This window comes from Labeo rohita, chromosome 1, assembly GCF_022985175.1.
Source record: "Labeo rohita strain BAU-BD-2019 chromosome 1, IGBB_LRoh.1.0, whole genome shotgun sequence".
Taxonomy (NCBI): Eukaryota; Metazoa; Chordata; class Actinopteri; order Cypriniformes; family Cyprinidae; genus Labeo; species Labeo rohita.
In genome coordinates, this window is record NC_066869.1 from 17,117,839 (window position 1) to 17,131,605 (window position 13,767).

The window sequence follows — 13,767 nt, forward strand, 5'->3', positions numbered from 1 at the left end:
TGCTGTTGTCTGCAGCGGTCTTGCAAATACAAGTGGTTTAGTATGGTTTAAGATCTATTGCCATTTAATCATCTGCATCATTAAGTGGCAATGAATCGATCTGAATTTGACTGGGCTCATGTGCGCGTAAGATTTTTTACCTATTACACGTATTCAACTGGTTTTCGACATGTACAGCCTTTATCGGTCAGAAAGGTAAGTCTAAGATATGAACTAAGCTTAACTTTTACTTGTTATTGTGCTTTGTATCACTATCTTCATATTGGCATCTAACAAATGAATGCTCTTAATGAATCTACATTTCTGTTCCTCTATCTTTGATTTCTGTCTTTTAGGTGAAGAAGATAAAGACAGAGGCTGTGCCAAAATCTTTTCCTCAACCGGCTCCCTCCGGTGATCCCGTCTCCAGGCCTTTGCCCCATCTTCCAGACAGAGGCTCTTGTGCAAGAGCTCAGTTTTCTCCACACTTTCCGGACCGGAGCATCAGCTCAAGTGTTGACGGCATGAACCTGAGCCCTCAAACCATAAGCCCTGCCAGATCCACGGAGACCTTCAACAGGTCAGTGTGCTCACATGGAGGTTTTACAAAACTGTGTTTTTATGCTTACCAAGGCTGAATTTCTTTGATCTAAAAATGTAGTATAAACAGTAATATTGTGAAATATTATTACAGTTTAAAGTAACAGTTTTCTATGTGAATATATTTTAAATTTTAATTTATTTCTGTGATGCAAAGCTGAATTTTCAGCATCATTACTCCAGTCTTCAGTGTCACATGATCCTTCAGAAATTATTCTAATATGCTGATTTGCTGCTCAAGAAACATTATTATTATTAACAACTTATTATTAACATATTACCAATGAAAAAAGCAGCTGCTATTTTTGTCAAAACCATAATACTTTTTTCATGTTTCTTTGATGAATAGTTCAAAAGAACAGCATTTATTTGAAACAGAAAACCTTTGTGACCTTATAAATGTCTTTACTGTCACTTTTGATCAATTTAATGTGTCCGTTGTGGGGAAAAATAAATAGATAAATAAAATGATCATTTATTGGGTACTTTCCGTAAGTAGGTGGCTGTCCCGAACCCTAACCCCTAAATTTCAACTTATAAAAAATGTATGTTAATATTTTTTTTGTGTGTTTTTTCCATTGTTGTTTTTAAAAGTATCTTTTTGATTGTTTTAAATATTTATTTTATATTTTATTAGTAAATGAGGACATTTTATGCAAAAAAAATGTGTCCTGCGTTTTCATGTCACTACCAAAACAGTGTATGTTTTAGTCTATTGGGCGAGACTGGTTTTAACTACACCCCTACATTTATGATCAGGAAATATTCCTGCGTTCCCCTCTCTCATAACTACATGGTGAGTAGCTAGGCCCTAGCATTTTGAGGTAAATGTGTTCAAAAGTCTGAAAATCTGTTTGTAACTTTAAGTAACTTTAAGTCACTACTTAACACAATTTTTCTGCAGTTAAGCACACTTTATTGGGAGTTATTCCATAACATTTAGTTTTTATATGCGTACAACTGTTCAGAACTGTGCTAGCTAAATGTGCTGATTAGCATCTAGGTTCAACAGTATCAAAAATTGTCACTACCGAAACTTTTGCGTGTTATCCCATAAAATTGTCACGACTCAACTGAAACACATCATTATTGTTTCGGCAGTGACAAAAGGGAACACATAATCCTCATATTTGGGGGAAATAAACAAAATTTTAGCACAGTTATGCAATTTTTTTTTTTTGTGTTTTAGTGTGCTTTAGTTTGCAAGTTAAAATTCTATAATGTGATGCAGTCGCTACCAAAGCATTACTGTCACTACCAAAACTGTGCTGTCACGACCAAAACATACGATGTTTTGTCCAAAATAAATTGTACTGAATTATCTTATGATAGTTTCGTTCAATGTATATTCAAACTAATAAATCCTTAACTTTGAAATCACTATGATGAATACAACAAATCTCATAAATTACACTTGAAATATTGTTAAAAATGTAACTATTATTGATTTACCTCTGAATTCTTTTATAAAATAGCAAAAAATATATATTTACAATATCTTTAAAGGTCAATATAATACTTCTAATTAAATTATTATTACTGTGTTTTGGTAGTGACAAATTTAGATTTGGGGAGAGGGTAAATATTCCAAAACCTTTTTTTTTTTTTTTTTTTTTAGAAAAAGACACTTTTTTTAAGACATTTCCAGCTCTGGCTTTGGACCAGTATTGTAGAATGACCCATATGCAGTGTACAGTATGTAAAAATGAGGAGCAGCAGAACAGCACATAACAATACAAACAATCGTGTGAAATGTTATCTTATCTATATGTTAAACTATACATATGTATGCAGGCTAATTACCTGCTTTAGGTTGTATTCTTTATCTTTATTGCAGGTCTACAGAAGTGGCAAAGAAAGTTAAAAGATTCAAAACAGACCTATGAAAGTTAAAAACTTTTAAATTCTTATCTAAGCTGCCACAGTGTACTTCTGTGTGGGTTATTTATTTATTTATTATTTTTTAATTTTCACTGTACCAATATTTCCCCTATCCTGATCATAAGACACAGATAAATGGAGAGCAGTTCTCACCATGAGAACAGAGCATGTCACTAAACATCTTCATTTAACAAGCTTATAAAAAGATCTCCATGTTGTTTCCTTTCCTCAGCAATTTTCCTTAGGTTGGTAAAATTTTAACACTCCACTGAAATGACCATTTCACACTAAAAAAGAAGTGCCATTGTTAGATAACTCTGTGACTGAACTTTACAATCACTCAAAATGTTCTCTTATCAGTTTGTTAAATAACTGCAGTGATAAATTTGAGCATTTTAGCACATTATCCTTTTTTCTCCTTTCACCCTTGTCCTTGTATGGCTCTGTAATATGTGTTGTAAACTGAGAGAAAATATGATGCTAATGACTCACAAGTTTCTACCATTCAGCTGAAGTTAGATGAGTCTTACGTGCCAGATGTTAAACTACTTTTGCAATGTCCTGTTATGAGGTTTTAAGCTGAGTCATTAACATAAGACATGTTCATTCTAGTTTAGTAAACTAGTTGCCTTTATACTCCACTAAATGTTTTGCAGGGTAAATGTATGTTTGTATAGGAACTAGGGCTGTCAGTTTAAAGCGTTAACTTAATTAATTATGCAAAAATAATGTGATTAAAATATTTTAACGCAGTCAACGCATACGCTTACATATAGTTGACTGCTGACAAATGTGATGCAGGGCAACAACTCCACAAATGCAGTTATGCCCTAGAATTCAAGATACTGGTGCCCCGATATGTGTTTTGTCTCATATTTATATATAGTAAATCACAGGATATCACACGGGCAGCAATAGCAATATGACACGAGTGCTGATTTTGTCCCGATCTATCACGGAAGTCTTGAAGGTCTGAAAATGTTTGAATAGTTTAAGATCTTTAAGAAGTTTTAAGAAAAAAAGTTTTAAGTTTGATGGTTTTCATTCTGAAATAGTTTAAAGTTTAAAGTAGTTTTAAAAGGTTAAAGTTTGAATGTTTTGAAAGCAACCCTGGTGAAAAAACCAGCATATGCTGGTAGGTATGTTTTGATGCTGGTTTAAGCTGGTCCTTTGCTGGTTCATGCTGGTCCTTGACCAGCAACATGACCAGCAAAAACCAACAAAGGACCAGCTTAAACCAGCTAAGGACCAGCATAAACCAGCTAAGGACCAGCACAAACCAGCAAAGGACCAGCTTAAACCAGCCTCAAAACCTACCTAACCAGCATTCCAGCATCAAAACATACCTACCAGCATATGCTGGTTTTTTCACCAGGGATAGCACACAGATCAGTCTGAAGATCTGGGCTGAGTTTGGAGTTTGTAGAGTTAAATCTCTAGGACGAGTTAGAGTTGATCATTTTAGTCTCAGAAGAAGAATAACTAAGTTTAAGTCAGATTTCAGTAAGTTGGCTTTCTCCATTTAAAAAAAAAAAAAAAAAAGATAAATAAATAAATAAATAAGAATAAGAATAAAAATAAAAACATTAAAGGGATAGTTTAACAAAAAAAATTAATTCTGTCATTTACTCACACAAAAAAATACTGAGATGTTTATCAAATTATCTTCTTTTGTAATGTCTGTTTGATGCTTTACACAACGACTTAATTAGATTAAAAAATTTAATCGACTGACAGCCCTAATTGACATTACAGTCAAATAATGGCAGAATTTTCCTTTTTGGGTGATCTTTGCATTTTCTCAGATATTGGCTTTTCAGACAAGTACAACATGTTTAAAAATGTAGTTACTTGTCCAAAAATAGATTTTTGTTTAGCATATGGGTATGTCAATAAAATCAATTGATGTGACAGCGTCTGTACCTGACACGCTTATGTAACACGGTCAGAGGTGAATGTCATCTCAAACCATTTAAGACCAGCATTATCTTCATGTTATATGTAAATTGTGCAGTTTAGCAACAGCTAGAGTAGCTCATGAGGGTTGCAGCATTTTAGAAACCTAATACAAATCAGTAATTCCAGCAATTAAACCCGGATTTCAGATAACAGTACAGAATTCAGTTGATCTAGTTGTCTTTTTAGCTTGCTGTCACTTTCTCTATGTACATGTGGACCTTGCATTATCCTGTGGGCCCTTAAAAGGAATAGAAATCCCACATTCTCGCCTTTGTGCCAAATATTAGCTGGATTACAGCATACTTCCGTGCCTGCTGTAGAGTTACATACATCTCATGAACGGATTTGGCGAAAGGTTCTTGTGATGTTTGTGTTACGTCCATAGGGAAGTGGCTTATTTATTTCTGAATGTTTTAAAAAGAGGCATGTATTATTTGCAATGAGGAAGCTGTAGATTAATGCGTTTGTTTAAACTTTGAGCATGAAAATTCGCCTTGATGTAGCGAAGTGGTACTTTTCCATCATTTCCCGTAGAACAAAAGCTTTGTCAAAGGGCCTTGTTGTTCACTCAGGGAGGTGGTGGCTAAGCAGGATTTCCGTTTTGTAATTCATGACGGCGGTTATTATTTTAATACCCTTGTCAGACTGTGTAACACCACTTAAGAGCTTCAGTGAAGTGGAAAAATATTTCCCTTCTACTCCGATTCTCCAAGAAATCTTGCGAAATGTCTTTTTAGGTACGTGCGGTACCCTAATTCTTAGCGGGCTTTACATTTCACAGTTTACAACAAGAGGGAAGCACCTTGATACGCACACAAACGCACTAGAACTTTGTTCAGACATCATGTGATTCTTGAGCTTTTTGGAGCCAAATGGAATTGGTTTGATTTTCCTTTTCTTCCTGTGTGAACAGGACCTAAATCCTTTGTATTGGACTGTTGTGATTCAGTGCTGCCAATACTCTGATTATATACTCCACTTTCGACACCCACACATTTTACAGCGTTCATGGCAGTGTCGCACGTACTTCTGAATGGTCCGTGCCAAATGACTCAATGAACGGACCTTTCAGTCATCTCCACATTTCTAGAACTGTTTTTTTTTTAAACACCAAATCCAAACATAGCAATTCAATGGATTATAACAGGAATTTGAGCCCACAGATTTGAATGTCCATCATTGACAAAGTTATACAAATCTAATGCCCCTTCCATTTATTTATGAAATATTTTGGCTGATTTAAACAAACTTTTAGCTACTTTAAAAAAAGGTCTCATTGTTCAGCGAAAAACCTAAACATCCTAGATAAATAAGATAATTTTAAAAATTAAATAAATAAATAGTAGAGCATGTTGCTAGCAATGTCATGATCATGGTTTGATTCCCAGGGAATGCATAAACTGATGAAATGTATTGAATACGATTTGAGTTGCTTTTGGATAAAAGCACCTGCCGATGCTTGCTGTTAATGAAATATAAATATAAAAAAAATATATATTTAATAAATAATATATTTTATTTATCAATTTAGCTTCTTAAGTATTAAGTGTAAATATTAGCTTCTTATTTACCTTAATTTTGTCTTGAGTGAAAATGTTGTTAGTTTTAAGGATATTTTTTACTACACATAATGAAAAATATTTGTGTATATATATATATATATATATATATATATTTAATATATATATGTTTTACTATAAAAAGTCAAAATATGGATGCAAATTAAATTTTCATGTACCTGATGATTACTGATCATTTTGTAAATAAATAATATTTATTTAACTTAATTTAATGTTTTTAGTATTTAGATTGTATTTAGTATGGAGGATATTATGATATTTTTACCACAAAAAGTGAAAAATATGGATTTAAATTAAAATGTACATGTACCTGATGGTTGCTCATTACTGTTTTGTAAAATATATATATATATATATTTATTTTAATGTTGTCATGTATTTATGTTTTAAGTGTTTAGTTTGTATTTACTTTGAAAGTGTTTAGATATTTTTGCTACAAAACTGAAAAAATGTATAGTTTTGTTATATATATATATATATATATATATATATATATATATATATATATATATAAACAAACACATTGTATTTATTTATTTTAATTTTATGTATTTATATTTTAAGTATTTAGTTTGTATTTACAAAAAAGTGAAAACAAATTAAATAAAAATATACATCTACCTTATATAAAATAAAAACAATATAAATTGACCTTAATTTTGTAATTTATTTATGTTTTTAGTATTTAGTTTGCATTTAGTTTGAAGGATGTTTTGATATTTTTACTACAAAATAGAAAAAATATGGATTTAATATAACATTTTCATGTACCTGATGATTGCTCGTCATCATTTTGCAAAAACTGAAGAATATTATTTATCTTGAACGTGTGAACGTTTTTAGTTTGAAAGGTGTTTAGATATTTTAAGTTCAAACATTGTAGTTCAAAATATGGATTCAAATTAGCTTTCATGAACCTGATGATTACTTACTGTTTTGTAAAGTATTTTTTTTATTATTTATTTATTGTTGTAGTGTTTCCATTTAACACATTTGACCATTTTCAAGTCCAGTTCCACAGATATTCCTCTCAAAAAGCAAAGCAGCTGTGATAAAGCACACTGTTTTTCTCAGGGCCTTATGATTACTATATTAGCTGTTGTTTATTGGCATTAATGCAATCCCTCTGGTTTCCTGGAGATGTGGATTGTTTTGCTCTCAGCAGTGATATTATTAATTCCCAGCAATTCTGAATCAGTGGAACATCCACTCCTGAGCTCATCGTGTTTTGTTGGCCCAACTCCAGCGTGTGGAGTGGATACGGTTCTTTCCAGCTTTAGTAATTACTGGAGACAAGTCAAACAAAAGCTCTGAGCGGCGGCACTACGTGTGCATTGTTCACCAAACAATAGGCACCCTGAGACCCTCGAACCATGTGCTCCAAAAAACTGTTTTGTTTACTCTGGCAAATACCACATATGCTTAGATTGTGCTGTTCGGCAAGCCTGACGTTTGTTTTCGTTTTTTCTCTTTTCCAGCCTCCAAGAAGATGAAAGACCAATATCTCCTTTCTATATTAGGTAGGACCATTCATAGCTTCTCTCACGCTTTCTTTCTGTTTTCCCGCTTTTGCTGAAAAACATGTTATTGTGGAGGCACGAATGGCCTTTTTACAACTGAAATGATCTAGATATTTTATTGTGCAAACAAGGTCTCAATTTACGCTCTCAACAACTCTGTGTTCTTTCACATTCACTGCGTCAGTAGGTGAATTATGGTACTACAAATCTTATTCATACACATCATTACAAAAGTACACACAAATGATCACTCAAACAACTGAAATCCTCTTAGCATCACGTCAGGGACATGTGCTAATGGTTTCTGGTTGAATTCAGTATGAGCGTGATAGATCTGGTAGCAAACAGGTCAAAACAAACCTCTCCTGTGGTTGTTTTCTCGGTTCCTTGATGTGTTGACTCATTGCATCAGCTCTGGTCCCCTCTCGTACCATAGCAACTGACCCTTCACACATTTCCCATCACATAGTTTACCCAACCCAGCCCTTACACTCTCGCTGGCACTAGTGCTGTGAATATGAGCCTTAAAGGAATAGTTCAAGCAAAAATGATACGTACTCACCCAACCCGTATGACTTTGACACAAAAAGATCTTAATTGATCTGGGTTGTTTTTTTATTGTCATTAAGGAATGCAAGCAAATAAATTTACTAGAGTATTTTCCGGAACCTTTAACCTCTTGTTGAGTGAGTTTATGATTGAAGTGTGTTTGCCTGCTTGGCCTCATGTCAGAGAAGTTGTCAGTCAGTGAATAAATCATTAGCTGTGTTTTAGCTTGCCAATCCCAGGTGTATCCCAGATAATATTACTGTTCAAACAAAATAAGAGGGATCGTACAAAATGCATGTTATTTTTTATTTAGTACTGACCTGAATAAGATATTTCACATTGAAGACATTTACATATATTCCACAAGAGAAAATGATAGTTGAATTTATAAAAATTACCTTGTTCGAAAGTTTACATACACTTGATTCTTAATACTGTGTTGTTACCTGAGTGATCCGCAGCTGTGGATCTTTTTTTTAAGAAGTTGTTCATGAGTCCCTTGTTTGCCATGAACAGTTAAACTGCCCGCTGTTCTTCAGAAAAATCCTTCAGGTCCCACAAATTCTTTGGTTTTTCAGCATTTTCTGTATTTGACCCCTTTTCCAAAAATGACTGTATGATTTTGAGATCCATCTTATCACACTGAAGACAACTGAGGGACTCATATGCAACTATTACAGAAGGTTCAAACACTCACTGATGCTTCAGAAGGAAAAATGATGCATTAAGAGCCGGGGGTGAAAACTTTTGAACAGAATGAAGATGTGTACATTTTTCTTATTTTGCCTAAATATCTTTTTTTTTTTCATTTAGTACTGCCCTTTAGAAGCTACAGAAGAAACTTACATCATACTTAAATTTATCCTGATCTTCAAATTCAAAAGTTTTCACCCCCCCAGCTCTTAATGCATCGTTTTTTCCTTCTGAAGCATCGGTGAGGGTTTGGACTTTCTGTAATAGTTGCATATGAGTCTCTCAGTTGTTCTCAGTGTGAAAAGATGAATTTCAAAATCATACAGTCGAAAGGGTTCAAATACACAAAAATGCTGAAAAACCAAAGAATTTGTGGTGCAGTTTAACTGATCAGGACAACAAGTGACTCTTGAACAACTATTACTAAACAAAAAACAGATGTGGATCATCCAGGTAACAACACAGCATTAAGGATCAAGTGTATGTAAACTTTTGAACAGGGTCATTTTTAGAAATTCAACTACTATTTTCTCTTGTGGACTATATGTAAACGTCTTTTATGTGAAATATCTTATTCAGGTCAGTACTAAATAAAATATAACATGCACTTTGTATGATCCCTCTTTTTTTTTTTGAAGATTCTGTAAGATGTTTGTAAACTTTTGACCTCAACTGTATATGATATGTTAGTCTAATATAATATCTTTAGTCATCGCTAGTTTAGTTTCCTCATGTTTCGTTGAATGCTGTAGACTAGATTTGGAAGATGACTGTATGGAAGGACTAGGTTAGCAGACTAGCAGTTTTTAGTTCCAGCTTGTGCTCAGTCCAGCATTCAGGTCCTGTCATCCTCGCCCTTGGAGTGCACCGTATGACCAGTGTGTTATGTAAGACCGCCAGACCTCATCAAATCATCTTTAGTTTTCTGTCTCAACGCATAACTGTTCTCACTGGCCTATTCTCGGCAGCCTTTGATACCATCTACGTTTACATCTACCGATCATTCCTTTTGATATTGCACGATACCAAGAAAATAGCTTGCTCATGGTGTTTAAATAGCAAGTAGTCAGCTGTGAGCGGTTAACTGGCTCTGACCCTGAGAGCACTGCTGGTAAGGACACAACTGTTGTGTCTGGACCCTCAACCTATTTCCGGACACAAAAGATAATGCTGCTATTTTTTGCCGTGGAGTCATTTTCTGGAACTATCTTTTCAGTCTATGAGAATCTAGATTTGTTTTTATGTGGTACATGGTATTTGTTTCTTTGATTTGGATGTTTAGATGAGGACATTAAACCAGTGGGAGAAACGTCTAAACAAATCAATGATGTGTATAGTGAGTTCAGTGCAGAACAATGTAATGATATTTTCCATCAATAAATATATTAAAATAGCTCTCTAGGGTCACAAACTCAAATGCATTACTCACTTTAGGTGTCCAAAATGTATTGTAGACTGCAAGGGAAAAGGTTTACATATTTATTTTTGTAATATTAATACTATATTTGAATCCAGGGCATCTTTTCAGTGCAAAATTGTGTTATTTGTGATGCTAAAGCAAGTACTATCAGAAATCTTCTAGAAGTCTTTTAATGTCATTATGTCATTTCACAGCACATTAAAACACACTGAGTTGACTAGAGCAGCTGTAATAGCAAAAGTTGTTATTAAAAATCCAGTTATTTTTCATTGGATACAATTGGATGAAACTGGTGCTTAATAATTCAGTATTTTTTCTTTTCTTTATTATGTTTTTCTCTTTCTTCAGCTCACAGATCTCTCCTGGACACTGCAGACCTGAATTAACCAAGTAAGTGATTATACAGACCCTTATATGACAATTAAATTCCTTTAATAAATGAGTCAATCTTCTGAACAGACAGAAGCGTTCCATTGTTCGTGTAATTACAGCAATCATCGTTTGACCACTGACATGTCTTTCTCTCTCTGACTAGTTTTCTGGAGAGGACCATTCGCTCAGCGGTCGAGCAACACCTCTTTAACTCGCACATGCACACAGGTCAGAGTTCAGAGGGCTTGGGTCCGACTTCTCCAGTGACGACAGCCCGAGAGAGGAGGAGACATCTGCGAGAACAGGAGGAGAACTTCAGGTAGGAGCAGGTTTCTCCTGAAATACAGATATCACTGGTCTCTATTGACTTTGACGCAGCTGCAGTCGATTGGCAAGGTAGCTTGTAGACTGTAGTCATTGTAGACTGCTTAGTAAACTTGTTTTAGTCAATGTTAGATGTTTCTTGGTTGCTCAAGGTGTTTTGGTGCTCTTCAGTTTCGCTGCAATTCACATCTGTGATGGCGATCTCTACAGCGACTCCCAAAGTGATTAGCAAGTCTTTCAGTGGCATTGTATGTGATCTGAATAAACCTGATTGACAGAGAAATGCACTAAATTGACTAAAATATACACTAGTATACAAAAGTCTGGGATCAAAAGTGACAGTAAAGACATACAATTGAGGTCCAAAGTTTACATACACCTTGCAGAATCTACAAAATGTAAATTATTTTACTAAAATAAGAGGGATCATACAAAATGCATGTTATTTTTTATTTAGTATTGACCTGAATAAGATATTTCACATAAAAGACGTTTACATATAGTCCACAAGAGAAAATAATCGTTGAATTTATAAAAATGACCCTGTTCAAAAGTTTACATACACTTGATTCTTAATACTGTGTTGTTACCTGAATGATCCACAACTGTGTTTTTGTTGTTGTTTAGTGATAGTTGTTCTTGAGTTGCTTGTTTGTCCTGAACAGTTAAACCGCCTGCTCTTCTTCAGAAAAATCCTTCAGGTCCCACAAATTCTTTGTTTTTTCAGCATTTTCATGTATTTTAACCCTTTCCAACAATGACTGTATGATTTTGAGATCCTTTTTTTCACACTAAGGACAACTGAAAGACTGCAACTATTATTATGCAACTATTACAAAAGGTTCAAACACTCACTGATGCTCCAGAAGGAAACACAGTGTATTAAGAGCCGGGGGGTGAAAACTTTTTGAATTTGAAGATCAGGGTAAATTTTATTTATTTTGTCTTCTGGGAAACATTTAACTATCATCTGTAGCTTTTAAAGGGCAGTACTAAATGGAAAAAAAAAAAAAGATATTTAGGCAAAATAATACAAATTTTCATTCTTGTCAAAAGTTTTCACCCCCTGGCTCTTAATGCATCATTTTTTCTCTATCTGGAGGATCAGTGAGCATTTGAACCTTCTGTAATAGTTGCATATGAGTCCCTCAGTTGTCCTCAGAGTGAAAAGATGGATCTCAAAATCATACAGTCATTTCTGGAAAGTGTTCAAATACACAAAAATGTATTTGAACCACAACTGTATATGGTTACATAAGATTTCTATTTCAAATAAATGCTGTTCTTTTGAACTTTCTATTCATCAGAGAGTGCTGATAAAAAATTTAAAACACTTTTTAACACTGATAATAATAATAAATGTTTCTTGAGGAGCAAATCAGTAGATTAGAATGATTTCTGAAGGATCATGTGACACTGAAGACTGGAGTAATGATGCTGAAAATTCAGCTTTGACTCACTGGAATAAATTACATTTTATAATACATTCAAATAGAGACGATTGCTGGAAATCTTAAAATTGGCAAGTATCTTCAAACCAGCCAATCTAGCCAGTATACTGAATATTAACCCATCACTAATTGTAACCTAGCAAAAGTATTTAATTAATACCATATTATTACAGGGATTTGATAAAAACATCTAGATTAGTAATGAATCTCTCATCCAATCTTATTTCCATTCCAGCTTGGGTCATCGCTGGCTGGATCTCCGAGCGATCTAACTAATCCTGTTGACAGGAGCTCTAAGCAAACTATCCACAAAGACACTGAAAACATTAGATTAGTGGCTCAACAGTTGTGCTGTGTGACACACACCGACAGATGTAAATAAACAGTCAGATGAGGTATCACAGCGATGGCTTCATTTCTGCACTGATCTTCTGAGTTGATCCCTTGAGTAAAGGGCAAGCACAGAAAGTCCTTGCCTCGTGTTCATTCTGTGGTGTCTGAAAGCGAAACTGTGTCTTTCTCAGGGCCGAGGGTGATAAAGAGAACGTCCCGTCTCCGGGTGTGAGGGTCACAGAGGAGGGTGACAGACATCTGCTGCTGCCGCCACACGAGGCTCAGAGAAACAGGAAGCCCAAACATAGTCCCACACTGACCGAGCATTTAGACAACCAGGACGCCCCCACCGTAAGTCTGTTTTTTTTAGGCTTATCTCCATGGCCTTCTCTTTGTCTTTCTGCAAGTAAGGCATTATTACTATTGCTCATAGTAAGCGGGAGAGATTTCAAAAAACCCCTATCCATAAATATTAGAAGTGTAACTTGTCCCGCAATATTTATGCTACAGAAATGAAGCAATATGAGATATATTTTACATTTACACGTTGTAATAATGCATTAGGTACAGTACAGAGCCAGGGGTGTGAAAACTTTTTGACTTTGAAGATCAGGGTAAATTGTACTTATTTTTTCTTCTGGGAAACCTGTAAGAATCTTCTGTAGCTTCTGAAGGGCAGTACTAAATGAAAACATAAGATATTTAGGCAAAATGCACAGATTTTCATGCTGTTCAAAAGTTTTCACCCCCGGCTCTTAATGCATCGTTTTTCCTTCTGGAGCATCAGTGAACGTTTGAATCTTCTGTAATAGTTGCATAAGAGCCCCTCAGTTGTCCTCAGTATGAAAAGATGGATCTCAAACTTTTTGGATTGTTGCAAAACATTTATGGGACCTGAAGGATTTTTCTGAAGAACAGCAGGCAGATTAAGTTCTAGTTTCTAGAACTTCTAGTTTAGAACTTTCTAGAACTAATTCTAGTTCACAATACCAAATGCATTAACTAATACTAGTGTTAATAGTTGACCAGAAATCAAAAGAAAATTATCATAATTTACTCACTAGAATGTCATTCCATTCATGACTGACTGTCTGTGGAACGTCAAA

General features: G+C 34.5%; 1 protein-coding gene across 12 annotated transcripts in view; it reads left to right on the top strand.

Moving 5' to 3' along the window:
- fam13a (family with sequence similarity 13 member A) overlaps positions 1-13,767 on the top strand; it is a 56,768-nt gene that overhangs the window by 22,531 nt on the left and 20,470 nt on the right. For all 12 annotated transcript variants that reach the window (XM_051115312.1, XM_051115380.1, XM_051115295.1 and 9 more), the window contains 5 exons: positions 336-559; positions 7,478-7,519; positions 10,530-10,571; positions 10,717-10,872; positions 12,853-13,012. In XM_051115312.1, coding sequence (XP_050971269.1) covers positions 336-559; positions 7,478-7,519; positions 10,530-10,571; positions 10,717-10,872; positions 12,853-13,012 — 624 coding nt within the window. The remainder of the gene's footprint in view (positions 1-335; positions 560-7,477; positions 7,520-10,529; positions 10,572-10,716; positions 10,873-12,852; positions 13,013-13,767) is intronic.